Here is a 27,990-nt window from a genome sequence, read left to right as displayed (position 1 = left end):
ACTGCGAAGTCCGGCTGATGATTTTTGAGTATGTTTTCCACCTTTTTTTCCCATTTGTATCCTTCATTGTAAAGTCAACAGAAAAGATTCCCACCCATTCAAACTGGGCTGCTGTTCAGGCTTTATGAAAAGGATTAGGGAAAAAGTCACAGCATTTCAGCCGGCCCTTGGCGCTGGCAACGGGGCCACCTGCCCTCCATCACAGAAGCTTCCAGTGACCTCTGGAGGACAGGAGGAGGATCAGGGACATATCTGGCACACTGGGGCTGCCGGCTGTGTCCTGGGGCTGGACCCGGCTCTCATGTCACTCCCATCTCCCGAGCAATGTTCGGCGCAGTCGGAGTGCTTACTTGGGCCATTAAGAGGCTAACTACGTCTTCAGAAATTAGTAGTGCGACACAGGTATACCCCAAAGCCCCCACAAACCTGGAGAAAATAGATCTTAATCTCGGATAGATATCTCAGTGAGCAGAGAGTTTCATATGACAGTAGAGTGCTGGAAATGCTGATTAAAAATTAATTGCTTTGGTTAGCATTTAAGACTTCCCCATTTAATGAAAGATTTTATTTTTGTAAAGAATTTTGAAGAGATATAAATTCTCCACTTCAACCTTGAATTTCAAATACACGTTTTACTAAACTAAGCGTGTAGAACACAGACGTCCAGCCTGCCACAGTCTGGTACAGCTACTGTAGCTGATCCCTCCTCCTCAGCCCCCAGAGAGCTTGGAATGGTTGAAGATTTAAAGGACATGTCAGGGAGGGGCCAGCGAGGCCAAAGCAGGCAGGCAGAGCTGCAGCACAGGAGGCAGGGAAGCCAGCAGTGAGCTCGGCGGGGCAGGAGAGCTGGCAAAGTGAAGAGATGGATGGATGCTTCCCCCCCCATTAGCTCCTCCTGGAGACCCTCCCCAGGGGCCACCTACGCTCCAGAAGTAACTGCCCTTCCCATTTCTCAGTAAAAAGAAACCAAGCAGAGGAGAAGACCGGGTTAGGGGTGCAGCATCTGAAGGCCGGAAGGCTGCCAGGAGGAGTAGGACCAGGCCAGAGGCAGCGCCTTCCCCAGGCTCAGTTAGGAACCCGCACCTGTCCCTCCCCAGCCCGCCTCACCCTCAGAGCAGCCCCTGCTCCCCGCTGCCCCTCCTACACCCAGGGAGGAAGCATTCCTGCAGCAAAATCAGATACAAAGAAGGAAAAAAAGACCTGCATTCGGCTTTTCATAATGATAGAATTTATAAGCAGAAACTCAGTACGTATTTCTGCTCATTATTCAGTTTTTCCTTGTTGCCGACTTTATGTTTTCTACATAGGATAAGTATTCTGCAATAATTATCTCTTCGTCTTCCAGAGTTGAGTCAAGGTAATCTTCTTCATGTTCCGGAATATCTTCCAATATTTCATTGACGGCTTCTGTCTCCATATCTTCATCTGTTGAGGCACTAGAGGTACCTGCAACGGAGTAGTGCGGTCACAACTGACGGGGGAGAACAGAGGGAGGACACGCCACAGAATGACGGAGCTGACCCCCGTCCCCAGGGCCCTGGCCACACCCGTGGCCGCCCCCTGCTTAGCACGCGGCCCACCAGTCTCCCAGCTCTGAGAGCCAGACCTACCTGCAGAGTCGGAAGGGGATGTGGATGGCGTGGAGGAAGCGTCTTCGGCCGCGAGCTGCAGGTCCGGAGGAAGACTCCCCCCATTGTGGGCCAGGGTCTGGGCCGCCAGCTGCACGTTCCCCCTGAACACTCTCAGGGCGGCGTCAGCCGCCACCGCGTCGAAGCCCATGTACACCAGCTAGGGGAGAACACGGGGCTGGGCTACACTGCGCCGACCCCCGTCCAGCACTCCCACCTGTCCCCTGGCCACGGAGAACAGCCTCCCAGGGAATATGCATCTAACCCCCGGCGTGCGCACGGCACCGGCCTCCTGCCCCACCGCCCTGCAGCACAGCGTGTGCCGGCGCCGCCCGGGGAGGCATCGAGGAAGCTTGTGCCCAACACGCCCGAGCCCGGTCCTCGCAGAAAGGCCGCGGGCCTGTGGGCTGACGGGACGTGCTCCTCCCGGGGACTGGGGCCTTCAGAGAGGTGGTCCAACACACTTGGTGCGCCGGTCAGGGAGGGAAGTGGGGACAGAGCGCCACGGTGACACCCTTTGAGGTCACTGGCAGGGACGCGCGCTGAAAGCAGCGGCAGTCGTGTCACGTACTGGGGCACACGAGAGGAGGAAAGTCTACAGAGAGAACTTCCAGCTGTTCTATCTCCTGCTCTCAAAGGAGAGCCCACCCGCTCCCCTCCCATCCATCGCCACGGCCGTGGGCCTGGCTGGCCTCCTAGGAGGGCCTGAGTTGCTCCTGGAGCCCTGTCCTGCCGCCAGCCTTGTCACCCTAGGCGCCAACCCCCCCCCCGCCCCGCAAGCTGTGGTGGAGGGCCGCAGGTACATCCTTGCTTACCTGCTCGATGTTTTCCTGGGAAGGACTTTCTTGATGGCTGCTGGTTTCAGGATCTGAATCATTTAACCACCACATCTGAGGATTACTGAGAAGAATCTAGAAACACACAGGAATTTACTCATCGCTCCCATCTGCTCACCGACTCCGTGCTGGGCAGACACGGCCACAGACACACCAGCAAGTCAAGGGCAGGACACTGTGGGGGCACCGGGCAAAGGGCGCAACGGAAGCAGAGAAAAGGGACCCCTGAGCCCAGGTGGCAGGGGGATGTTGGCGTTCAAAGAAGGCTTCCTGCAAAGAGAACATCTGAGTTGAGGCCTGGGGAGGAACAAGACAACCAGGATAAAGGTCCCTTCTGAGGAAGCAGGAAGGGACCAGAGCCAGTGGGGGGCGGTGAGGGAAGGCCACCAAGAAAACAGCCTTTGTGTCAGAGCTCAGCCTCTGGGCCGACAGGTCATGTAGGGCGATAAAGGTTTCTCAGACCCTGCAGGGCTGACCCATGTCATTTCTCTTTGGAAAGTGTCATGAGCTAGATTTAAAATGTCAAGGAAAGCAGAGCTTTTTGACCGCTGATTTTCATACCACACAACACCTACTCTTAACCTTACAAACCCTCTGGAGAATGTCCCTTTAAATACTTCTAGACCGGTGGCATATGTCACAGTGCGACTCGTGTAGTCAAGCCTACGGCACAGCCACATCACCCCCACCCCCAGTCAGAACTTCCTGCCTTTATATTGTTCCAACACAGGAGGCCACACTAGATACTCAAATCCATTTATAAATTATACATTTATATGTGCGTGTGTGCACTTATATACACACAAATACATAAACATAAACATTTACTTGTGGAAAGTTCTGAGGAATGGACCGGCAGCCTTGAGAATAAAAGGCCAAGGCAGGGCAGGCTCCTTGCTGCAGGTAGGGTCCAGAGCAAACTCCTCAGCAGGGCAGACAAGGGCACCCCTGCCCACCTGGCCCCAGCCCCAGCAGGCACAGCCCCGGCGGCTCCCCCCAGCTCCCAGCTTCCTTGCGCCACCCCCCCGCCACTGCCCTGTGTCTGCCCGGAGAGGCACCCCGTTTGCCTGGCCCACACGTGTGATCCTCTACAGCTCGGCGTCCCCCCTGCCGCCCACGTGCCGTGCTCCCACGGTGGTCTGTCCTCCTCTGCATTCTGTCTCCCCAGTACTCTGTGTGCTCCCTGAGGCCAGCATGCGCAGACTGAACCAATAAATAAAAGGATACTCAAACAGAACATTTTAATTAAAAGAAAACCACCCCACAACTTTCCTCACCATTCACATCACGCTAAACTCCCGGTGTTGCAAACGGAAACCTTACACATGGTTCTGCCCCCTGGCCTCCACCACTCTGGCTCTGTCACTGGGTTTGAGAAAGGGAGCCTGACCCTTAGATCCAAACTGGGACAGAGCAGAAAGGCCCAGGAAGCGGGACTGCACGCACCACGGAAGGACACTGGAGAGGAGTGTAAGCGGAGGAGGGGCCCCCTGGCCCGCAAGCAGGGGCGCTCAGGGGCAGGCCGGGGGTGGGGGGCTACCTTCAGGGCTTCATCCAGGTTCCCGCCGGCCTGATGCAGGGCCTGCTTGGCCGCGTGAGTGGAGTAGCCCATTCCTTTCAAAGAGTTGATGCTCTCCAGCCGGCGTCTTTTCTTTTCTTTTTCCTCTTTCCTTATTTGGGCCAATTCCTTTAGGAAAACAGCAAAGTCACGGAACTGGAAACGAAGACTCTGTAAGAAGCCTGCTCGATCCACAGTCAGTAGGATTCTGGGGGTTGCCAGGCAAAGTGGAAAACAAAAGAAGGGGCTGAACTTCCCTCCGCACGGCTCCCTGAATCACCAGCAAGAGGGCTGCGAGGGCAGGGGGCCCGGCACTGCTCTTGGGGCAGGCCGGTGGGAGCCGGAGACCACCATCCGGGCTGGAGGGCAGTGCCTCCCGGTTGCCACCACCCAGCACCACAGCAGGCCACTGAGAACGGGGAGCTCATCACTGCCGGGCCAGAGAAGCGGACGGGCCCTCTTCCGGCGGCGGAGGGTGCAGAAGAGCTGCCTGCATGGCTGGGAGGACTTCTTGGCCCCTGGTTAATTCCCAGGGATCTTGTTAACACGTGGAGTCGGGATGGGGGTTGGGGGATGGGGGGCAGTGTCCTGGGTGATACCGAACCTGGAGATCTACCCGCCCCACTCCAGGTACTTCCCAGGCTTTAAACCTCCGGAATGCTCAGTGTCAGGAGACAAAGGTCATCGAAGTCCACAGTTCCTGACCCTGAGCTCAGAAGTGCCTTGTGCTGCTGCAAGAGCCTGAGGAGGGCCACAGAGAGTTCTAGCGGCTTCTCTCCCATCCCAACCCCAATCAGGACAGTTCAGAATTTAAGAACAAATCTCATTTAAAAAAGCAGATTTTGGGGGTTCCTGGTGGCTCAGTCACTTAAGTGTCCGACTCTTGATTTCAGCTCAGGTCATGGCCTCAGGGTCCCAATGCCCCAGCCCCCACGTCCCCACCCTGCCATTGCCGTGCCCGCTCCACAGCCGCACAGGCCAGCGAGGTGACTCCACAGCACCTGCATTTTGACTTGGGAGTCACACCCGCCGCCGTGTAAGCTGCCTTTCCCCTGCCCCACCCTCTGCTTCCAATTTCAGTTCTTCCATTTAGAGTCCGGAAGAATCGTGCAGAACATTCACACACACAGAAAGTGCTGTCGGCCAGCAGCCACGGGACTCGGGCTTCATCTCACCCAGATCTGACACGAAGTCGGAGCCTCAGAGCCCTGTGCCTTCAAGTACAGATGCCTAGCTCGCCCTCCTTTTAATCACGTAGAGACATGGGAGGAACGTTTTTGTGATGTTTCCCTTTACACTAGAAACTGGGCGAAAAAACCAGACGGGGCAGAGGACGGGGGTGCCACACTGGGCTATGCAGCGAAGGCGGCGGCAGACACCTCTACGACTGGCGTTTACAGCTAGAAGGGATGGGGAAAATCCATCCCGACTCCTCAGAGAACAACAGTGGCCCCACTTCGCCGTACCCCATCATTAGCTCTGTCTGGAACTCAGCTCTTTTACTGTAAAATTAGCAATATTAGATACGGTAACATGCCCTCTGACTCCACAATCTCAAGTTTTTTTAATCTGTTCATCTGTAACTGTTTCGTAGGATTGTAGTTTTGTACATTTGCTTTCGTACTGTTAATCGTTCCTGTGACCTGACTCACGTTTCTAGCTAAGGATGCCATCCCAAACTGTAACTGTGGCTCCACGGGAAAACAAAGCCCCCTCGAATATGGCCTCCAGAAATCTACCATGGTGAGGGGAGAGGGAGAGAGGGGACATGCCCAGACAGGCCACCTGGATAATGTGCATGGGAGCTACGGCCACCACCACAGGGAATAAAACTAAGGAAACTGCACTGCCTGGAAATTAATGCAATTAAAAAGGACAAGTTTCTCCTTTCTTCCCAGCCTGAATAGAGAAGTATAAAGCGCCCCCTGTGATTAGAACTACCACAGAACAATCTTTCTCTTCCTTCATACCCAAGAGCTATAGCATTTTGCAAATAGGCTTACTATCGCCTCAAGTTTCACACCTACTCCAAGGCCGAGACCCAGTGTCGCCGAGACCACGCTAAGTTACCTCTCTGCGGTTGGTGATGTGGGCTGCCGCGTGGTCCACGTTCCCGTCACAGGCCCTGAGGCCAAGCCGGGCTTCCTGGGCAGTAAACCCCAACTGCAACAGATTGTGAACTTTCGACGGATCGATATAGAGCTCTTTAAAGAGCTGGCGTGCCTACAGACGAGAGAAAAATATAAGAATCCTGTAACTTTAACAACATTAGAGCTTAACCCAAAGCTAACAATCGGAAAGAATAAGCTTGTACCCGATATGAATTACGGTATGTCAGATTTTATTTTTTAATTTGACACAGAGAGAGGGAGGGCAAGGAACACAAGTAGGGAGAAAGGGAGAAGCAGGCTCCCCACTGAGCAGGGAGCCCGATCCCAGGGAGCCCCATTGAGCGGGGACCCCAGGATCATGACCTGAACCCAAGGCAGATGCTCAATGACAGCCACCCAGGCGTCCCCGGTGTGTCAGATTTTAGGTGAACACTCTGAACTCTGCTTATTATCAACTAGCTAAAAAACGATTACAGACATCACTCTGCCCGTGTGGCATATGGTAATGTAACAGAAGGAAACAGGATAAGTAGCCGCGATCTTTTCTGTTTTTGTAACAAAATCCCCTGAATCGGAGCTGTGCACGAGGCATTTCTCGCTGTCTCCTGCAACTGGGTGTAGCTAGGTGGTTAAGTCTAGGCCAGTGGCCTGTAGCAGGAGTGACAGCCCCAACTTCCGGTCCTTCCGGAGGGGGCGCTGCACTCGCTCTCTTGCCCCCTCTGCTGGCTGGAAGAGGACTGACAGGAGGGGCGGGGGCGGCTGCACACAGGCGGGGAGCTGCTCCCCAGCTCCCCTCCTCATGGCCAGGTGAGGCACGGAAACCGGCAGCCAGTTAAAGCCCCCGTCTTTCTGAGGTTTCCTCATGACAGCATCTCACCCGCACCCTAACAGATGCAAGTATGGTGCCGGCGTGTGTGAGGCAGAGGGCACGGGGGCCAGATGTGTGTTCTCACTAGTCACAGACTACTGAGTTGATGAAATACTGAATGTTTGGGGAAGGAAAATAAGGCAGGTGACAATGGCCACAACTCTGGAATGTTCATTTTCTTACCTTGTTGAGACAGTCACGAGCCTCTTCGCCATTTCCACTGTGATAATTTCGGATACCTTGAAGCAAGTAAAGTCTTAAAAACAATACCTTCTCTTTCCCACAGTTCCCCTAAAATTATTGGGGGGAAAAAGGATAAAACGGTCTTATTTCTAATTACAGATCTGTAACATTCACACTTGTAATTCCCTTCATCTTTACAGGGGCAAAAGTGCACTCCCAAAACGTTTCTATCTTCACGTACCACTAAGGGCAAAAGTAAAGATCCCAGAGGACAAGGACATCCCCCGTCCCACCAGGAAGAAATGGTGCCAGGACTCCTGGGTGCCTGGTCCTTCCGGTCAATAAGGAAGTAGACCAAAGCCCAAACCAGGGATGCTTTATGCTGCCCTGAGATTTCTAAGCCGAATTCTGATGACTTGTGGAAATCCCCTTAGAAAAATCCTTATTCGAATCACAGCTCTTGAGCTCTGACTCACTCGTGTCAAAGGCTACCATTCAAAATGTCTATTTTTTCTGCATTTAAATCTTCCATGAAACTCTAGTGAACACAGTCACCAGCTCTCTCGGCCGGGGTGATCATCGACGGGGTTCTAGGGCTGGACAACTTGGTCCTCCAGCTCCATCCCGCCCAGACCGAAGTTATAGCCCAACCTGCAACATGTTCCACAACGCCGTGAGAGGACCGCTGGACGAGCGCTGTGCACACTACCGAATCACCTCTTCGCGGCAGTCGGCGTTTGTTATCAGGAATAAACTCAAATGGTAGAAACAGGCTCAGTAATACACAAAACAAATCAGAGTAACATACTTTTATGTGAACCAGTCTCTGGTGGTTTTCTCCGTAACAATTCTTAAAGCATTTCTGAGCCAAGTTTAATTTCTTTTCCGCATCGTCAAGGCATTCCAGCTGTTCCAGGCGGAAGTAGCACCACACGATGTCCAGCTGCAGCACGGCGTAGTTGTCCACGGTGTCCAGCAGCTCCCTGCAACACTCGCTGCGGGAGTGAGAGGAAAGGACGTCACAGGAGAGGAGCGTTAAAAACCTATTCGTGGATCGCTGCAAGTCTTTCCCAGGTTTTGCTGTATTCCCAAAGACCGAATGCTCCACAGCACAGACCCCAGTGTCTACGAAGGGAGCTGTATTCATCATCGGAATTCTCCCAATGGGAAAAAGGCAGTTAGGGCTCAGGAATAACGGTCTAACACACACACACACCCTTGCTACGCTGGGAGCGAGGTTCAGCAGGGAGTGGAAAATTGACGTCACTGCGTCAGCAAACATGAGGTCAGCAAACATGAGGCGGCCACGGCTTAAAGCAAAGGTTTCCAGCCCTGACTGCAAATCAGAATGAGCTGTGAGTGAGGAATTTTCTTCTTTCTTTAGTCCACACTGGTGCTGGGACCCCATTTACATCAAACCGTAACAGAAGCCTGGAGACAGAGCCTGGATGTTGTGTTCTGGAAATCTCTCCAGGTGACTCTAAGGTACAGCCAAAGTGGAGAACCAGTGCTTTAAAGACCCCCCCCCAAAATCTCCACTTGCTGTGAATGTCTCCCCTGATGAAAACAAGACATTCATGTGCAACCACAGTCAAGCGGGGAGTAAAAACGAGAAAATGCCAGGCTCTAAATGCTTAGCTGAGCTGGGGACCGGGTGCAGGCTGGATGCTACTCCACAGCCGTCCCCAGCCCCAGAGCAGGGGGACGACAAGATAAGGGAATGTTGGCAAAGATGGACATCAAACTTACTTATTCTGCTTTTAAAATGTGCTTTTTAGAAATTCATAATGCACCCCTAGACCTCAAGTCAGAACTTTGTCGACAAAAAAGGAAAACCTTCAGGACAAACTTGAAAGGTCTCCCGTTTGTTTTCGTGGGTATTCTATTAAAGGAAAGACGGCTCTTGTACAAACTGCAGAATCTACGTGCCCTCAAGCTTCCCCCCTTGCCTATCAAAATCCACAAGGAAGAAATAAGGAAAAACCAAAGAAATGTGATGGTGTCGTTTACACTGTGAAGTGGGAGTCTCCTGAGTGCAGGAGAAATACACCAGAGAGGGCTTTTCGGTCATCTGTCCCATCTTTCGGTCACAGTGTCTGCTCTACAGAGAGGTCGTGTAAGGGGCCCACTGTGTAAGGTTGGATAAGGGGCCCACTGTATTTTATACACGTGCGCGCACAGGCCCCTGCCTGGGCAGGGGACACTGTCTCTGAACTGCCTGCTCAGCTTGAAAACTCTGTGGACTGTGGTCTGATCTCACATTCTAGACTCCTTTTCTAGGAGAGAAGACGATCCTGCTGTCCCTAAGAAAGCAGGGGACATTTTGTCACAGTTTTCAAGCCCCTACCTGTGCATGTGGGGTCATTCACGTTTAATACGCATATAGAGCAAGGCAGAAACTGCCTCATTTCAGGTAAAAATAGAACCACGTGTGCAAGCTCAGCTCAGAAGGGACTACTGGGCAGCCTGAGCAACAAGCACGGGTCTCAGGCTAGCGAAGGACGTGTCATTCTTTTCGTTTCAAAAACACTTTCTTTTCAGGTAGAGGCCTATATAAAAGGGATCACGAAATCAACACTTCAGAGTTAATAATTTTGAAACTATTAGGCCTATATTTGAACCTGATCATGTCACTCAGAAAAAAAAAATGTTAAAGCCCTGTATAAAACTGTACCTTAGAGAATAATTTTATTACTACTACCTTGGCCTATGGTTTTAGTAGCTTTCACACTCAAGGATCAGTAAGTTTTCATGTTAAAAACATTAATTAAAATAAATAAGCAACATTCATTTAAGTAAAGCCTACTCAGTCTAGCTTTAGAAAAATTAAACCCCACTTGAGCTGAAGTCAGTGAATTAACAGAAATGTATTCTATTTGCCTTATGATTTTAAAATTTTTACGTAAAATAAAGGGATCAGTTTCAGGAAAGGCGAACTAAGCTTATGTATCTCCATTCTTTTTTCAGGAAAGGTTGACTAAAGTCATTTTCAATCACTGGCTTGAAGGAGTTGGATCACAGTCCACCTCGGTGGTGCTTTTCCTATTTCTTGTCCTGGGGGCTCACTGCGGTTCTTTTATCTGGGGGTTTACAGTTTTTAACCAACTGGGGAAAATTCTGGCTATTATTTCTTAAGATTCCGCAGGGGAGCCCGGCTGCCTCCTTTTTCAGGGACTACAATGATCCACGTATCGGGTCACCTGAAACCGCCTTACCACCTCGGGACGTTGTGTCCGTCTATCTTTGCTCAGTTTCCTGTTGGAGCATTTCTACTGCCCCGTCTTCGCACGGACCCATCTTTTCTTCGGTGCCGTCCAGTCCGCACCGAAGCCCACCCAGGGGGCTGCGCTTGGCGTCTCCGCGGTGCCGGTGCGGCTCTCTGGTGGGCGTCCCACGTCTATCCAACATGCCCCGTCCTTCCTCTACCTTCCGGAACATACAGAATTCGGTTACAGCAACCGTGTCAATGCCCCAGCCCAGCCGACGGATTCTATCTTCCATCTTCCGTGCCACCTGCGGGTCTGTTTCCATTCTTTACCACGGGTTGTATTTCCCTGCTTCTTTGCATGACCATTCACTTTTCACCGGTGGCTGTTGCCGTCTTGTGATAAATACTACTTTGTCTGGGATGCAGGTGATCCTTTTAAGGCTTGTTTTTAAGCTTTGTCAGGTGGGACCACAGCAGCCTTCAGAGATGATCTTGCCCTCCTGAGGAGCCAACACCTTCTGAAATCTCCCTGGGACGCCCACGCTCAATCAGAAAGTCTGTCGCTGTGGTTCTGGCTCTGATCGTCGCCATTACTCTTGGCCTTCTGAGTGCTAAAGATTGCTCTCTGCACCTCTTGGGTGCTGACCTCCCCTGCCTGGGGTGGCTTCCTCACATGCAAGTGTGGGTCGTTACTCAACAGAATACTCCAAGGAGACCTTTTGAAGCTCTGGGACCTGCTCCCCCAGGCTGCTCTCCCCTTGCCTGCTGCGGCCTCCCTGGATTCCCAGCTCCATTTCTGCAACTCCGGGGAGAGCAGGAGGCCCCGTCTGGCTTTCTCGTCCCTGCACTGCAGTCGACCGGCTCCTGAGGCAGCCCCAGGAAACAGTCCCAGGGCTCCCCTCACTTGTTCCCCCGCCTTAGGGATCGCTGTCCTATACTGCCAGAAAACTGAGGTGTTCGCACACTTTGCCCAAATTTTCAGTTGTCTGAGGTGAGAGGATATGTGGTCCCTCTTGATCCCTCTTGGCCAAAGCAGAACTCCCACTTTACATTGTAAACAGGGAAAGAAAGAACGCTTGGTCATATACTACACACCATTCTCCAAGATGCAGAACGAAGTCCTGTGAGACCTGCCAGCTTACCTGGAGGTGGGAAAGGAAACAGAACTGAAGTCTCTTCCACCCTTGTCCCTGACCTGCGCCCGCGCCGATCACCTCCACCGAGAGGAAGCGCTCTCACTAAAATGATGCTATTAAGTCAGCCTGACTAACGAGAGCTTCAGGGGAAAAGTGTCATTCTCTAAGGAGGCACTGACAACCGTGACTGGGTTCCTGTATCTACGACTTACTGAACATGGTAACGTACTGTGAACGGAAGACATAGTCATTTTTATTCAGGGCTTCCTGGAGACCTGAAAATTATTTCGAGGATTTGTCTGGGATAAGGTTGAAAAAGGCTCACAGAGACAAATCAAAACCAACCATGTCTCAGTAACTGCTGAGGGAGGGACACCTCAGCGGCTCAGTCAGGTAAAGTGCTCAGGGCATGATCTCAGGGTCCCAGGATCAAGCCCAGCATCGGGCTCCCTGCTCTCTGCCGCACCCCTACTTGTGTGCTCACTCTCTGTGTCAAATAAAGATAATCTTAAAAAAAATACATAGGAATTCACTATACCTATCTTTATTTTTATATATGTTTGAAATTTTCCATAATAAAAAATTACAATTATGGAAGGAAATGAAAAATGCGTTTGCATTTGACAGACCTAACTTTGAGCCTGCGCCGTGTACAGCCGAAGAGAATGAAGGCAGCACAGAGGCAGGGACAAAGAGGTGGAGTAAGAAAACCCGAGAGGAACCGAGCCCTTGTTCTAATTTCAGACTGGCCACCTCCTTGCCAAATATCCTTTTTTTTTTTTTCGCTTAAGTTAGTTTAAATTGGGGTTTGTTCACTTAAAACCCAAGGGTGCTTGCTGCTAATATGCTTGGCAAACTATAAACATTTGTATTTATCCGCTTCAAGTGTACAGCAGATCTTGGGGTTTCATCAAAATGGAAAAGAAAATAATCCTAAAGTTGTTAACTTTTTAAATACCAAGGCTACTCTTCAAGCTCCTCTGCCAGGATTATAGTCTCTCGGCACCATTTCCCTCAAGAGGAATCAGGAGCCCCTGGGAACTGCTGACTCCTGGTCTGGGATGAGTCTGGAACACCTTTGGACACCAGCCAGCACTGGGATCAGGTCCAAAAGATGCAGCACAGGACCCACGTGTTGGGCACAAATGGTCAATTTAAGCACTGAGGTCTGAAAAACGTCAAATGTGTTAAAATCTGAGTTCATATTGATACTTAAAAAAAAGAAAAGAAAAAAAAAAGGAGGAAAGAAAAACCTCACTGGTGATATCCTCTTCGGGGAATTCAAGGGAAGCACCTCATTTATTCTGAAACGGGAAAGTAAGAAGAAAGAACCAAGCATTTTATTCTTCCTTTACAAACTGTACCTCATTGTAACCAAAGAGCCAGTGAGGAAAAATACTTCTTTTCGGAAGAATCCCAGCAATAAATGCAGAAGGAAAGAGAGGGTGTCACTGTGTGCAGCCCCTAATGAAGCAACGGACTTGGGAATGAGCACCAACACCCGCACTGAAGCCGCCGGGACCAGCTGATGGAGACCGCGGGACGGACCGCGCAGGCACAGACACAGCTGCTACGGGCGGGCCATCCAAATAGAACAAGTGCGTGTTGATGAAGTTCCTTATAGGGAAGAGATGAGCAATCTGAAGGGATAAAATAATTCACAAACTGGTCTACACCGCAACTACTCTCTTCACATTCACGACTGTCTTGGGCAGAAAGCTGAAGCCTGACGCGTGCGGGCAGAGAGACGGCGCTGGGTAGAACCTGGACTATCTTCCTTAAGGCGGGTACCACCAAGTACAAAAGTGCCTACCAGAAATATTTGTCAGCATCCAACAGACATGGCAAGGCTATTCCATATTCTTTTCTTTTCAGGAAAGCTCTGCCCTTCTCATGATATCCCATAGCTAACATAAGGGCCTAGAAAAAAATACGGAATTTAAAAAAAAACATTGCTTTAAACTGTAATAAAACAAATTATATGAAAAGCATATCAAGTCTAGAGAAGTCAAATAAAGATTTTTTAAAAACCCAAGATCACAACTCAATCCAAAAACCAAAATTAAGAAAAACATAATCAAAGCTTCATTTCATTTCAATCCTGAGATCAAGCACTCAATTTAACATGGCTGACAGGGTCATAACCCACACCTGTCTGTCTGTCTCCATCAGTTTATTCCAGTATCTGCTGATTTAGATCTATTTCTAGTATTCAGTAAGACTGAACAAATAAACAAGCAGCCAGTGATGCTTGTATCTCTTCGAAAAAAAGCATTCATGAGGCAGCTGGGGGCTCAGTCAGTTAAGCACCTGACTCTTGGTTTCAGCTAAGGTCTTGATCTCAGGATCATAAAACCGAGCGATGAACTCCACAATGGAGCCTGCTTGGGATTCTCTCTCTCTCTCTCGCTCTGCCCTTTCCCCTGCTCATGCGCTCTTTAAAAAAAAAAAAAAAAAGCATTCATTTCACTTTCTAGTTTTCGGGTTTTAAATAAAGATTTGAGAGAGAGAAAGAGAGCACGTGCACGTGCACCAGCAGGGGAAGGTCAGAGGGAGAGGGAGAAGGAGGCTCCCCACTGAGCAGGGAGTGGGGGGGAAGGGGGGGACACGAACACACACACACACACACACACACACACACAAACATGGCTCCATCCTAGGACCCTGGGATCATGACCTGAACCAAAGGGAGATGTTTAACGGACTGAGGCACCCAGCCGCCCCTCACTTTCTAATTTTAATCAAGTTTTTTTCTGAAGTATCTGTCAACTCCAGTATTCCTAAAACAATTTTTAAAAGGCAATCCACGGGTGCCTGGCTGGCTCAGTCAGTAGAGGGTGCTGTTCTTGATTTTGTGGCTCTGAGTTCAAGCCCCACATTGGGCACAGAGCTTACTTGAAAAAAAGAAAGGGCAATCCAAAAATGTTTTTAAGTTCATTAATATTTAAATTTGAATTTTCATACAATTCAGCTTTGTAAAGGTTTCCCAAAAAGTCTGGATATCATTTATTTTTTTAAAGATTTTTAAAAATTAAATCACACCCAACATGGGGCTCAAACTTAACAACTGCGAGATCGAGTCACACACTCCACTGACTGAGGCAGCCAGATGCCCCTGGATATCATCATTTAATGTAAGAGAGTTGTGGGCAAATAATTACCAACATTTTAAAAATAAACAAGCATCAATCCACTGATAGCTACCAAGTTCTTATTAAAACTTAACTTTAATCCTTCATTTTCAACCATGTAAGTCATGGAGTGAAGCCTACTCTAACTTGTCCTTTAAAGACAGAACAATTAAAATGGACTTGACCCACAGTCATTATAGCTCTTCATTATCGGAAGCTACTGGACCAGCTCAGATACTGACCTCTGGGTCCCAGCTGTCGAATGCTCCTGCAAAGACCCCTGCGATGTATTCAAAGATAAAACCACCTCCTGCCTAATCCAAATTACTGGAAAGGCAGGGGAGAGATGGCAGAATCACCTGTCCGGCTTTTTCCCAAATTACACGCCCCTCCTCCTGCCCCCCAGCTCCCTATTCTGGTCTATCCTTTAGAGGACATGCCCTCTGGTAAAAAACAAAAACAAAAAACAAAAAAACACCCAAACCAGCACTGCCACGGGGAGCTGCCTGTGCGGAAGGCAGTGGATCACGTCACCTGGGAACGTTCACCCCTGCTGAGGGACATGCCACCGAGCCATTCTGTTCTACGGCACTGAACGTCACAGGCTGAGTTGGGGGACGCAGGAGCGTGTCACAGGCTTCCATCCTGTTTAGAAGTTCCCGTGGAAAACGGTTTCTAGTCCTTTGTGACAGTCCAAGACAAAACAGCTAGAAAACCACTTCTGTTCTGACAACAAATCAAGGCTTCAGCCGTAAACTCTATAGTACTTACCTTTCTTTCTGACGGAGGAATTCTGATTGATCTGCCCGTCTGGTTGGCTATGTCTAAATACGGTGTGGTTTCTGGATCCACCACCATCTCAGCTGCAATAGAACCGAAAGGAAGTCCGTTAATCCCACACCAGAACACAGTAACGGGACGTTAGGAGTATGAGACTGCGGGGAAGAAAAGTCGCTGCGAACTGTGACCACGGCGCCCCCGGCCTCCCCGCCCCGCATCCCTTCCAGCCTAGAGGGAAAGAGCGCGCGCCCAGAGCTCTGCGCACCTCTCTCCGCCAGTATCTCCAGGCCTCTCTTGGTCCTCTGGATCCTTTTTTCCTTGAGCTCAGCTTCATTTTGCTCTTCCTCCTCAACCTGGAAGTGTTTCCTCACATCCTCTTCGGACTGTTTGAGTTCAAGCACCATGGCTTTCACGTTGTGCGTCACGCCTTGTTCCTCAAGGGTTTTCCCTGTAAAATTCAGAAATGCCTCTCACGAAAAGAGCCAAAAACACGCTGTGTACTGGTGACGGTCCATTCTGTTCAACGGAACTCTTAAAGCCGCGCGAGTACTCGCGAGCCACCACGCCCCAGGCTCGGTGAGCACACGCCGATGTCTGGCGGCATAATTCTGTCACTGGTGAGAGGGTAATATCCACGCCCTCCAACTGGAGAAGTAACACCCCCAGCTCCCAGCAACAGGTGAGAAGCCACAGTGCAGCGGGGAACTGTGAGGGGAGCGCACTGTGGCAGCTAAAAGCAAACCTCTTGGGTTCTTCTGAACGTTGTGGTCCTGGGTAAAGCACGTAACACCCAGGGCCTTACACATAAAATGGGAAAAAAGACTGTGTCAGACAGTGATGAAACAGAATGAAAGTATATTCACCAAATCAAAAGTTGGTTCTGTGAAAAATTAATAGAATACATAAACCCAACAAAAATTAAGTCAAAGATGCAAATAAACCACTAAAATGAAAAATAAACACAGATGCATATAGATTTTAAAATAATGAAACAGAGGTGCCTGGGGGGCTCAGTGGGTTAAGCCTCTGCCTTCGGCTCAGGTCATGGCCTCAGGGTCCTGGGATCGGCCCCCCATCGGGCTCTCTGCTCAGCAGGGAGCCTACTTCTCCCTCTCTCTCTGCCTACTTGTGGTCTCTGTCTGTCAAATAAATAAATAAAATCTTTTTAAAAAATGAGATACTATAAACTATAAGTATATAAATTGGAATATTTTTCTGGAAAACGCCATTAAATTTTTTTTCCTTGAGAAACTTGACAAACATTCTAACATTTATGAAGAAAAATAAAGATACACCAATGGCCAAGTCACCTCGATAAAGAAGGGCCAAGAACAGGACTTATCTTACTAGATTTTAAAACTACAACAAAACCACAATCATAAAAAAAAACTCTATAGGTGAAGGTAGTCAAAAGGCAGAAACTTCCAGTTACAAAATAAGTCTGTCCTGGAATGTAACACACAGCACGTGACTGCAGTTAATAATACTATATTGTATATTTTAACATAGCTAGGAAGTAAAATCTTAAAAGTTCTCATCACAAGAAAAAAAAAAAGTTTCACTATGTGAGCTGACATTATCGTGTGCCCTCCACAATATATACAAACACTGAATCATTATGTTGTGTACCTGAAACTAATGTTCTCTGTCCATGATATCCCAATAAAAAAAAACCTTTAGGGTTCTGGTCTAGGAATAAACCTACAGGTAAATGGAAAGGATGGGAAGTGCAGAAAAAGACTTCTAATAAAGGAGGCACCATGGGTCAGTGTGGCAAAGGCAAGTCTAGCAGGGGATATTAGAGAAGCTGGATCCTTCGCCTTTACTCATATGTAAAGGGGGCTGTGGACAGACTGCAGACCTCAGGCAGGTTAGGCTAATTAATACACAAAAACGCAGAAGACCGTGAGGCCCTGGGCTTGGGGAAAGACCTTATTTAAACACAAAGGATATAAGGTGGAAATTGACGGCTCTGATAACAATGAAATCAAGGGTTTCCGCCCAGTGAAGAAATACCAGGAACAGAAGTGTCACAGAGATGAGAGGACAGTGAAAAGCTACCCATGACACTGGAAACAGACGATGGGGAATGGCTGGCAGAGAAGGCAGGCTAGGGCCGTGTGCAGGCTGCGTTCCACCAAGCTAGGATGTGAACCTGACTCTGTAAGCCCTAAGAGCCTCCTGCAAGCCGGCTGTAGTGCCTACCTCAGCGGCTACAACAGCTAGCTGGTCTCCAAAGGCCGTTCATGCCTCCTTCAAGTCCATTCCCCTCCTGCACCCACAGGAATGTTTAAAACCAAAATGTATCAGGTCACCCCCCAGCATCTGTGGCTTCCAGCCTCTCTTGAGAGGAACCTTCTAATACTGCATGAGTTCACAGAGCCCAGGTCTTCTACACGACAGCACTACGGCCATCCTGGGCCAAGTAAGTCTCTGTCGTGGGAGCTGTCCTGTGCTGTGTGATGGTTCCACAGCATCCCTGGTCTTGACTCCCTGAGTGACAGGAGCATAAGCCTCCATCCCCACCCCACAACCAAGTCACGATAACCAAAAATGTCTCCACGTCTTGCCAAAGGTCCCCGGTGGCAAAACTGCCCCCGGTTGAGAACCACTGCCATAACTTTTTCACTGTGGCCTCTGTGTGGCCCTCCATCCTTAAAGAGCACTGCCCTCCCCCCAACTTTCTACACTCAACCTTACCAAACCTTTTTCAACTGCTCAAATCACATCAGGGGGCCCCAGATAGGAGGCTCTCTCAATCAGAACACGCCCCACTGCCTTCACTCAGCTTCAGCCCTTCTGCCTTGGAGAGAACTTACTGGAACCCCCATTTCACTCTGAGCACACCTCTACTCCCGTTCTGTAACATTTCCTCAGGAACGCAACAAGCGTCTTTTCTCCCCACCAGCACAGAACCACAGTAAATACCGATTAGAAGGGTTGTTTCCTGCTTTATGTTTCTATTTTAATCAGCTCTACAGTAACCTGTTCTAGAGTATATACGCAGTAAAGCCACCAGAAATTTGTGAATAGATAAACAGTGAGAAAAAAGACGCAGTCGTTGCACTAAGACGACAGAAAATCTGCACTTTGCCATGACCTACCGAGTTGAAGCTGTTTCTTGTTTATGACAATTTTGATGTAATTTTCTTGAAATCCAAAGGTTTCAGCAATTCTGTAAAATAAACCGATACGGGCTGCAGGTAATCAATTTATTATTATCCGATAAATGGAGTTTAATCATGACCACTATTTTATACACTTCCCTTAGGAACGCCCAGTATTTCGATGTCCCGCCTCCCCAACGCTGCTCCACGATAGAGCCAGCTTTCTACACCGTTACTCGAAACTGTGTAAGACACAATGTTCTTTCGTCAACTCTCTGCTTTACTACTTGTTTCCTCATCAAGTGGAGACCACGCGTGGGGAACGTGCATCGCAAGAGGATGGCCCTCTCCGCGTGTCCGGAGAAAATCCATTCTCTAGGCTCCTGCAGTCTCCTAGGAGAAGCCCGTAACAGAGGCTTGCTCCGGACAATCTACTCCTGTGCGCTGAATGAATGATGCTTCCTGAATCCGTCCCTAACAGCCCTCAAGTAGACCAAAGAAAATGAGAAAATCAGCTTCAGAACCAGAGCTTCAGAACCAGAGCCGGCTAGCGCTGGAGGTACTCAAAACACTTACCGTTTAAAAATACAGACGTGGATGACATAACCAAACGGGTCTCAAGAGTAAGACTGTCACCAGTACGTGACAGGTATGTTTTCTTTTCACAGATGGGCCAACAGCCTGAATGTGGCTAAAACACTTTGCTGAATGTCACAGCAAGTGATGAACGCACTAAGAAATGAAATTCAAAACTAATGATCTGATGATTATCTCTATTTATGTCATTCACTCACTATTCAAGCACGTTATCACGTACCTGTTAGCTGGGAGGCACAGAGCTCCCGCCGGTCTCAAGTTATACCAGGAAATGAAGGCAAATGGTGCCAGTCTTGAGTTCTTGCTCTGCCCTTAACTGCCAGTGTGAGCCTGATCGCGTTCTGCAGTGGCCACGCCTCAATGTTCCTTTCCACTAAGTGAGGAGAATGGTCCCTGCCCAGCTGTCTAACAGGACTGTCAAAGGACCCCACGAGCCAGTGCGGGAGGGCCGAGAGCAGCTGCGGCTCCGGACAGCCAGATACTTACTTCGACCTCAGTTCTCTGCCAGTGATGTGCAGCCGCGTCTCCAACAGGTTTTTCCTATCCTATTTTTAAAAAGGCAAATAAAAGAAACTGTACAGAAGGAACTCTATGGAAGTAACTGTCTGCTGTGCAAACTACGTCAGTCAGGGAAAGACAAATACAGTATGATTTCGCTCGTATGTGGAATTTAAGAAACAGAACAGAAGATCTTAGGGGAAGGGGGAAAATACAACATGATAAAAACAGAGAGGGGGGCAAACCCTAAGAGACTCTTAACTCCAGGGAAAAAACAGGGTTGCTGGAGGGGGGGGGGGGGGGGGGATGGGGTAACTACTGGGGGATGGGCACGAAGGAGGGCACGTGATGTGATGAGCACGGGGTGTTATATGCAACTGATGAATCATGAAATTCTACCCCTGAAACTAATAATACACTATATGTTAACTAAACTGAATTTAAATTAAAAATTTTTTAAAAAGAAAGAAAATGTACTTCGGCGTGACACTTTGTGGTGCTATTACTCCGTCTAGAAAATCAGGAAGGTTGGTATCAATGTTAGGGACTGAAATGAGGCACGCCAGGCGGAGAAGCTACCGCACACGACCTGGCACGTGCTGACCCTGTGACCTAGCAGCCCTCAAGGGGGTAGAAGTGTGTACCCCAGGAAGGGCGTCAGCCTCTGGGGGAAAGCAAGACGTTCAGAGGGGTTTGTGATGTGTCTTCACTCACGGAAGCTGGCCTACAGGACACAAGGGCCCAGCCCACCACCTCGGCACCACAGCCACCCTCAGGGAACCGTGCCCACTGAGCAGGGAGTGGACAGAGACGCCATCTTGGAACCTCTTCATTCCCCCCTGGCTGGGCTCGGGAGGAAAAAGCGGCATCACTACGAAAGCCTAGGAGACCATGCAAACCTGCTCAGATTCCACACTCGCCAGCCAGCTTTCTGACTGGTGGTCTGGCTTCCCAGGTGCTACATACTAGCAAAGAGGCCTTTATTCATATATTACCCTTTGACTTCATGAATGGGCATCCTGAGGTAGACACATACATAATTTCCTCTTTCTCATACAGTTCTATATTTTTCTTAGACATTGTTTCAAGTTTTAATGAGATAAAATTTACATTTCATAAAGCTCACCTGTTTAAAATATGAGTCAGTGGTTTCCATTATTATAAAGTTACACAACCATGATCAAATTTCAGAACTTTTTCATCATCCTCTCCAAGAAATACCATATTTTGTGCCCCCTTTTCTCTCCCTTTATCCCCCAAGCCCCAGGCAACCATTAATCTCATCTCGGTCTCTATGGATTTACTCATTCTAGACGTTTCGTACGAATGGAACTATACAGCACGTGGCGCTGGTGTCTGGCTTCCTTCATAACGTTTCTGCGGTTCCGCCACATTGACGATGCGTCAGCACTCCACTCCTCTTCATGGCTGAAGGATGTTCCAGCGTGTGGCCACAGTGCATTTATCTGCTCAACCACTGATGGACACTTGGGCTGTGTCCACCTTCTGGCTAGGAAGAGCTAGACAGAGCTCTTTTGTGAACAGAGCTGCTATAAGAATTCATGAGCAAAGCTTCTGCACAGACACGGTTTTCATTTCTCTTAGAGTGAAACTGCTGGGTCCTGTGGGAGCTCTGACACACATATTTATATATTTTCATATCTTCTGAAAATGATTAACACTGATCAGTGCTCAGAGGCCAGCAACCTTTGGGTACCCTGCCCCAATGCCATTTCTGGACCTGAACTACTGAGGACGTGGCCCTGCCAGGAGGTGGCCCTGCTTGAGCACTCAGCTGACTACCCTGTAGCCTCCAGCAGCACAGAAAAAAGGGAGACATCCTTCCTGATGTGTCCTACTGTGCACGGTCTGGGAAAACCGGAAGTACTCTTCTAAGTCCCCATTATTCTAAACGCTCATTCAAACTCTAGAAAAGGTAAGCATGTGATGTGTGGCTTTGTGAAGTTTGGGAGGCCTAAGAGGAACAAACTTACACTGTAAATGTTCCAGTTTAAAAATCCCAAAATTAACTCTGAAATTGATAAACATTCAGCATGCGAAGTTACTTAGTTACTTTTCACTTTGGACTGTAACTTTAAAAAAAAAATTGTAATTTATCACTAAGTCAACAAAGCATTGCTACACGTACTCTTTTGGGAAAATCACTCACTTTTCTTAGCCGTGGAGGCAAAAAGACCTCAATTGTAGCAATTCCTGTTGTTTTATAATTTTCATTTCCTGTGCCACGCTCGATTGCTTTGCAACGTATTTCTTCGATTATCTTCTCTACTTCATTTTCACAACATTCTAGCCTGTCAGAGTACTTCTTAGCAAGGTCCTGTGAAGCAAAATCAGAAAAGAGATCAATGTAGTGCCAACTCAAAAAAGGGGCACGGTACAGAACGGCTTATGAAAGACTCTAAGGCAATGAGGAACCTGGGTGGCTCAGTGGGTTAAAGCCTCTGCCTTTGGCTCAGGTCATGATCTCAGGGTCCTGGGATCAAGCCCCACATAGGGCTCCCTGCTCAGCGGGGAGTTATGATGGAAGTTATGAAGGAACGTTATGAAGGAAGCCAGACACCAGCGCCTGCTTCCCCCTCTCTGTCTGCCTCTCTGCCTACTTGTGATCTCTCTCTCTCTGTTAAATAAATAAATAAAATCTTCAAAAAAAAAAAAAGAAAGAAAGAAAAGAAACTGCTGACTGGTGGTCAGCCCATCGGAGGGAAATCCAGATGGGCTTGGCATCTAGAGAGATATAGAGGCTAGAAAGGATCCAGGGAAAAATAAAAACAAAGAATAGGAAAACAGACCAAACAGAAGATGTGAAAATAACTGGGATTGTTCTAGGTGTAAAGGAAAAGTGGGCCATGACTTATGTCACTGTAATGCATTATAAATTACTTTAAGGAACAATGGAGTGATCAACTCCATGGGAGGAGACCAAAAGAAAAAAAAAAAAACACAAAGAAGACATTCTCATTTTTCTAACTTGTGAGAACAAGTCAAATTAGACTTAAATAACTTTCTTTGACAGGGAAAGACACAGCAAGAGAGTGAACATAAGCAGGGGGAGTGGGAGAGGGAGAAGCAGGCTTCCTGCTGAGCAGGACCCTGGGATCATGACCTGAGCCGAAGGCAGATGCCTAACGACTGAGCCATCCAGGCGCCCTTTAAATAACTTTCTTAACAAAAAATTCTCAATCGCTGGTACTGGTTGTAAAATCATTCGCTAGAACAACTCAACAGAACTCAGAAGAATGCTATACTTATAATCATAGTTTGTGATGAAGGACACAGATGAAAATCTAGGTGAAGAGGCACACAGGTGGGTCTGGGAGGGTCCTGAGTGCAGGAGCTTCTATCCCTGAGGGTCAGGGCGTGCCACCCTCTCAGCACATGGGTTTGTCTGCCAGTCTGGAAGCTCCCTGAAACCCATAATTTAAGGGCTTTTAAGAGCTCCATTACAGTGGGCATGACTGATTACATCAATGGTCTCCGGTGATTAACTCAATGCTAGCCCTCTCCTCTCCCCAAGGTTGAAAAGTAGGCTGAGAATCTAATCCTTTTTTTCCTTTTTTTTCAAGATTCTATTTACTTATTTGAGAGAGAGTGAGCAGAGCATGAATGGGGGGATGGGCAGAGGGAGAGGCAGACTCTGCACTGAGCAGGGAGCTCAAGGCAGGGCTCCATCCTAGGACCCTAAGGTCATGACCTGAGCTGAAGGCAGACGCTTAACCAACTGAGCCACCCAGGCCCCTAAAAGTCTCATCTTCTAATTGAAGTTTGGTCTTTTTGGCCACCAGCCCCATCCTGAAGGTATTACCAAGAGTTGCCTCATTAGAACAAAAGATGCTCCTATCCCCCTTACCACTGGGAATATTCCAAGTGTTTTAGGAGCTCCGTGTCAGGTACTGGGGACGAAGACCAAATAGTTCTCTTATTATGCCATACGTAGCTTCGAAGCCAAGGGACTATAACAAGTAAATTCAGAAAAAAGGTCACAAGATGGGTTGCAAAAAATAAAAAGTGAGGCCTGTCAGGAATGGGAAAGACAGGAAAGAAACCTCTTCCCTCCCAAGCACATCACTGTGTCACTGCACTGGATAATGTGATGCCCTTGTGACAATCTTTAGTTCCTGATAAACAATCCATCATTTATCTCAGGATACTTGGACAGAGAAAGCAAAGAAGTACATGCTATACTCCAATATAAAAGATTTCTGTCAAAAATGATTAACGTTTTTATCTGAAAAAGCAGGCAAACTTCAATTTCTAGAACCCTCACTCCATGTAAAATAATGCCATTTCTGATGTTGCCATAAAAAATTGAGATGGAAGTATTAGAAAAGTGTTTTGGACAAATGAACAGATAGCCATAGTATAAAAAAAGCTGGGGGATGGGAGCCATTGTTTTATAGCAAACCACAATAGCAAGGAGAACAGAGAACCAACCAGCTGTTCCCCATGAACACATAATACACGCCCTTAGTGCCATTAGTACTGCGCACCAGTAGGGTAAAATCAGTTCCCAAGTTACTAATTTCATGTAACAAACACTGTGAAGGTATTAAAAATAGTATGTGCCCAGGAAATTAGAGACTATCCTCATATGAATAAAATCTTACTAAACAAAAATAAATCTGTCAATTCTAAAGTGGGCACCTGCTTATCACTAATACTTTTGGTTACGCCAAAAATTTACACAGTTAAACCTGGAAATTTCCAGGGACTTCAGAATCTTATTTACCAAGGAGACTTACAACGCTGCTATTTATTTATATCTTGAAAGAAAATACCTTCAATGCCAAACCGCCTTCTTTATTTTCATCTGTATATGGAGGTTTCCAAAGTTGAATTCTGTCTTCCCTTAAGAACTGGGTCAATTTTGCTTGGAGATATTTCTTTTGCGCCATTCTTGAAAGCAAAACAGTACATAAACAAAACTCCACACTACATTTCAAAGCATTTCATAACTTACCAAACATGCTGATGCGGTCAATGTGGTAAGAAGAGCTCCCCCCCACACCTCCCTCTCCTGTTTAATCTAAATCACTTTTTTTTTTTTTAAAGATTTTATTTATTTGACAGAGAGAGAGTGCACAAGCAGGGGGAGCAGCAGGCAGAGGGAGAGGGAGAAGCAGTCTCCCCACTGAGCAGGGAGCTCAACGTGGGGCTTGACCCCAAGACCATGGAATCATGACCTGAGTTGAAGGGAGACGCTTAACTGACTGAGCTACCCAGACGCCCCTCTAAATTACTTTTAGATTAGGGTTTTAACTAGCTCTTAATGTGTCTAAAATATACACATTCTATACATATGCTAAAATACACTATATATAGTTACACATTACATGTTACATAAAATATGTATTTCAAAGTTGCTTAAATGTAGCAAGGTTTATTATACTTTTCTGTTTCTTAAACTATTATTCTCTGACTTAAGAGAAAAGATCAAATGAGAGAAAGATGAGTCCTTAAAGCTGTTAACTTTCATAAACAATTCAACATACATACATAAACTCTCTTATATTTGTATTTTGGTGAGTTTAGCACAAAGATCAACCACCTTGGTAGGGTAAACATAAAAGCTGGCTGGAACCATGAATTAGCAATATTCTCTATATCTGAATTTTTAAAATTAAAAGGTTTTGCTAGAAAAGTTTTATATAGTTTGCAATAAGCACACAACAGTAGATCTATGTACTATTCAAATCTAACACTAGTTGGATCATCACTTTACAGCTGAAAACACCCAGGCCCCAGGGCTGTAAAATGACTCAGCCAAAGTCACAAAGTTAGGCAGTGCCATACCTAGCACGGGGGATTTCCGCCTACAACACAGGACTTTGCGTTTTGTCCCACAATCCTTTGCTGCCTGTCTGGCCTGTCTATGTAACTAGTCTCTCCCAAAGAAGCCCCTGGCAGCAAAGGAGTTGGTCTACTCATCCCTCACCAGCATTGCAGTTCAAAGAGGTAGGGAAGGCTGCTGGAGATGTCAAACTGCCATCAGAGGAGTTAGAAAAGTAAAAGGGCAATTAGCTTCTAAATGATGAAGACAAGTTCTACAAGAGTGAAAAATAGATCTAAGGGTTAACATAACCTTGATAAGTAACTTTCTCTTTTTCTATATAGAGCCTGCAGTATTCCACACCCCCAAAACCCAGTTCGCCTAATTTTAAAATCAAGTTTGTTAACTTCAGTGTATTCCATAAGTGAGTATTTTATTTTATTTAAGCGATTTTAAAAAATATATTTTATTTATTTGTCAGAGAGAGAGATAGAGAGAGAGAGAGCGAGCACAGGCAGGCAGAGTGGCAGCAGAGGCAGAAGGAGAAGCAGGCTCCCTGCCAAGCAAGGAGCTCAATGTGGGACTCGATCCCAGGACGCTGGGATCATGACCTGAGCCGAAGGCAGCCGCTTAACCAACTGAGCCACCCAGGCGTCCCTATTTAAGCGATTTTATTTATTTGACAGACAGAGATCACAAGTAGGCAGAGAGGCAGGCAGAGAGAGAGAGAGAGAGAGAGAGGGAAGCAGGCTCCCTGCTGTGAGCAGAGAACCCGATGTGGGGCTCGATCCCAGGACCCTGAGATCATGACCCGAGCCGAAGGCAGAAGCTTAACCCACTGAGCCACCCCAGCGCCCCCATAAATGACTATTTTAAAAGAAAGTTCAAATCTATTTCATATCAGTCTGGGGAGAGAAAAAGGGTCATTAGGGCAGGGAGGAGGAAAGGGTGTAAGGAACAAACACATCAAGAGGAGGCTGCTGTGCACCCAGGTGACCCACGAGAAAACACCCTAGAGATCTTCAACCACTAACAAACTGCTGCTCACGTAGAAAAGCACGAAACACAAATAACTCACACAACCACTATACACAGTTCCCTACTCACAAATCTTCATGAATTCTGGATAAAATACCAACGGGGAGGGATGATCATTTTATGGGCTTCTTATGCATGAACTCAAGCTCTTTGTAAGGTCTAAAGACCCAAAGGGTTTCACAAATGCAGTGTGCACCCCACACTCTACCCACTGACCAAATCAACTGAACAGATGCAGGTCCATAGGCATGAGACTTAATGTTTAAAAAAGATTAATCTGGAGCACCTGGGTGGCTCAGTGGGTTAAAGCCTCTGCCTTTGGCTCAGGTCATGATCTCAGGGTCCTGCGATGGAGCCCCACATTGGGCTCTCTGCTCAGCGGGGAGCCTGCTTCCTCCTCCTCTCTCTCTCTCTCTCTCTCTCTCTCTGCCTGCCTCTCTGCCTACTTGTGATCTCTGTCAAATAAATTAAAAAAAGAATCTTTAAAAAAAATAAAAAGATTAATCTGCTGTTTTGAAATTTACAAAAATGTCGGTTATAAGCAGAATAAAAAGAGGATACATACTTGAAATCAAATCAAAAGCAGAAAGTTTAATAAACCAGTTTCCAGTTTTAACTGGAGAACTGAAAGTTTCATTATGCATGCCACACAATGTTTCATATTACAGCCAAAAAAGGAGTCATGTATGTCAATTATTTCTCAATAAAACGGGGGTGGGGTGGGGAACGGGAGGCGGGAGGAAGCCCAGAAATTCATTAATATTACCGCTCCAAACTGAAAGTGAAACGTTATCAACTACGCCTTTAAAATTTTCGCTTTCACTTCTGTAATGAATCGATCTATGGGGACCTTTACCCAGAGCTTTACAAATATACGTATATACACGCGCATATTCAAAATACACTGTCTTTTCTCTTAAGCGAAGTAGTAAAAGATTCTCGTATTAAAAAATAAGAGTAAGGGAAGGAGATGACAAATGCGGAACCAGATCATCAGAGAAATGCAGAATCAACCACATTTTCTCATTAAATAGCAAAGAAAACCAAACATTTGACTGCAAATGTGAATCCCAAATGACATATCTGGAATAGCAGTGTTAGCATTCAAGCTTTTTGTCCCGCTAATGAGGTCTACTTAGCGAGTACGTCTCTTCCTCGGCCTCCCCCAGAACAACTCCACAGAAACCCCCACCACCCGGGCCCAGCCCAGCGCAGACCTAGGGCCGCGCGAACCGTCGGCGCGTCCCCAAGCCCCAGGCAGCCTCTGCGCTCGCCGCCCACCGCCCGCCGCTGTGGCCGCGCCCCGTCCCGGGAAGGGGATGCGTCGGGGTCGTGCGGGGAACCGGGGCACCAGACAGCGCCGGTGAGGCCCGCGCCGGGAACCGGACGCTCCGCCGCCGCCTCCTCACCTGCGCCACCACCGCGCCCGCCGCGACCCGCCGAGTGCCCGGATGCGGCAGCGGCCGCCGTTTATTTTCATTCCGGGTGAGGCTGGCCCCGCCCCCGCCGCTGCGGCCGCCACA

At 47.9% G+C, this 27,990-nt stretch overlaps 1 protein-coding gene across 4 annotated transcripts; it reads right to left on the bottom strand.

Annotated features, from left to right (window-relative positions):
- Window positions 1-543: 543 nt before the first annotated feature.
- On the bottom strand, window positions 544-27,947 carry LOC111154330 (negative regulator of ubiquitin like proteins 1). 4 transcript variants are annotated; one of them, XM_022513867.1, is made up of 16 exons: window positions 27,877-27,947; window positions 27,324-27,329; window positions 24,438-24,555; window positions 21,812-21,979; window positions 19,630-19,688; window positions 18,544-18,614; window positions 15,705-15,887; window positions 15,431-15,522; window positions 13,342-13,448; window positions 7,993-8,179; window positions 7,185-7,292; window positions 6,093-6,245; window positions 4,005-4,151; window positions 2,444-2,539; window positions 1,611-1,788; window positions 544-1,446 (listed from the first exon to the last, which is right to left on the bottom strand). In XM_022513867.1, the coding sequence occupies exons 1-16, from the start codon at window positions 27,945-27,947 to the stop codon at window positions 1,268-1,270; spliced, it is 1,923 nt and encodes a 640-aa protein (XP_022369575.1). In that variant the 3' UTR covers window positions 544-1,267. The 4 variants fall into 4 exon arrangements, with proteins under 4 accessions (XP_022369575.1, XP_022369576.1, XP_022369577.1 ...); XM_022513870.1 differs by having other exon boundaries at window positions 1,268-1,446; window positions 4,047-4,151; XM_022513868.1 differs by lacking the exon at window positions 27,324-27,329 and having other exon boundaries at window positions 27,877-27,910.
- Between the last annotated feature and the right edge of the window lie 43 nt (window positions 27,948-27,990).

Source organism: Enhydra lutris, unplaced genomic scaffold, assembly GCF_002288905.1.
Source record: "Enhydra lutris kenyoni isolate GAN:26980312 unplaced genomic scaffold, ASM228890v2 scaffoldscaffold37, whole genome shotgun sequence".
NCBI lineage: Eukaryota > Metazoa > Chordata > Mammalia > Carnivora > Mustelidae > Enhydra > Enhydra lutris.
This window is presented reverse-complemented; position numbering and strand designations above follow the sequence as displayed.

Bases quoted from the DNA above. Each gene is read 5' to 3' on its own strand.
- LOC111154330 (XM_022513867.1), bottom strand. From the start codon at position 27,947: ATGAAAATAAACGGCGGCCGCTGCCGCATCCGGGCACTCGGCGGGTCG. The intron at 13,449-15,430 runs GTAAGTACTATA...ATTTTTTTCTAG, and splicing joins TTCCTCCGTCAGAAAGAAAG to GCCCTTATGTTAGCTATGGG. The intron at 2,540-4,004 runs GTAGCCCCCCAC...GTGTGTTTCTAG, and splicing joins ACCTGGATGAAGCCCTGAAG to ATTCTTCTCAGTAATCCTCA.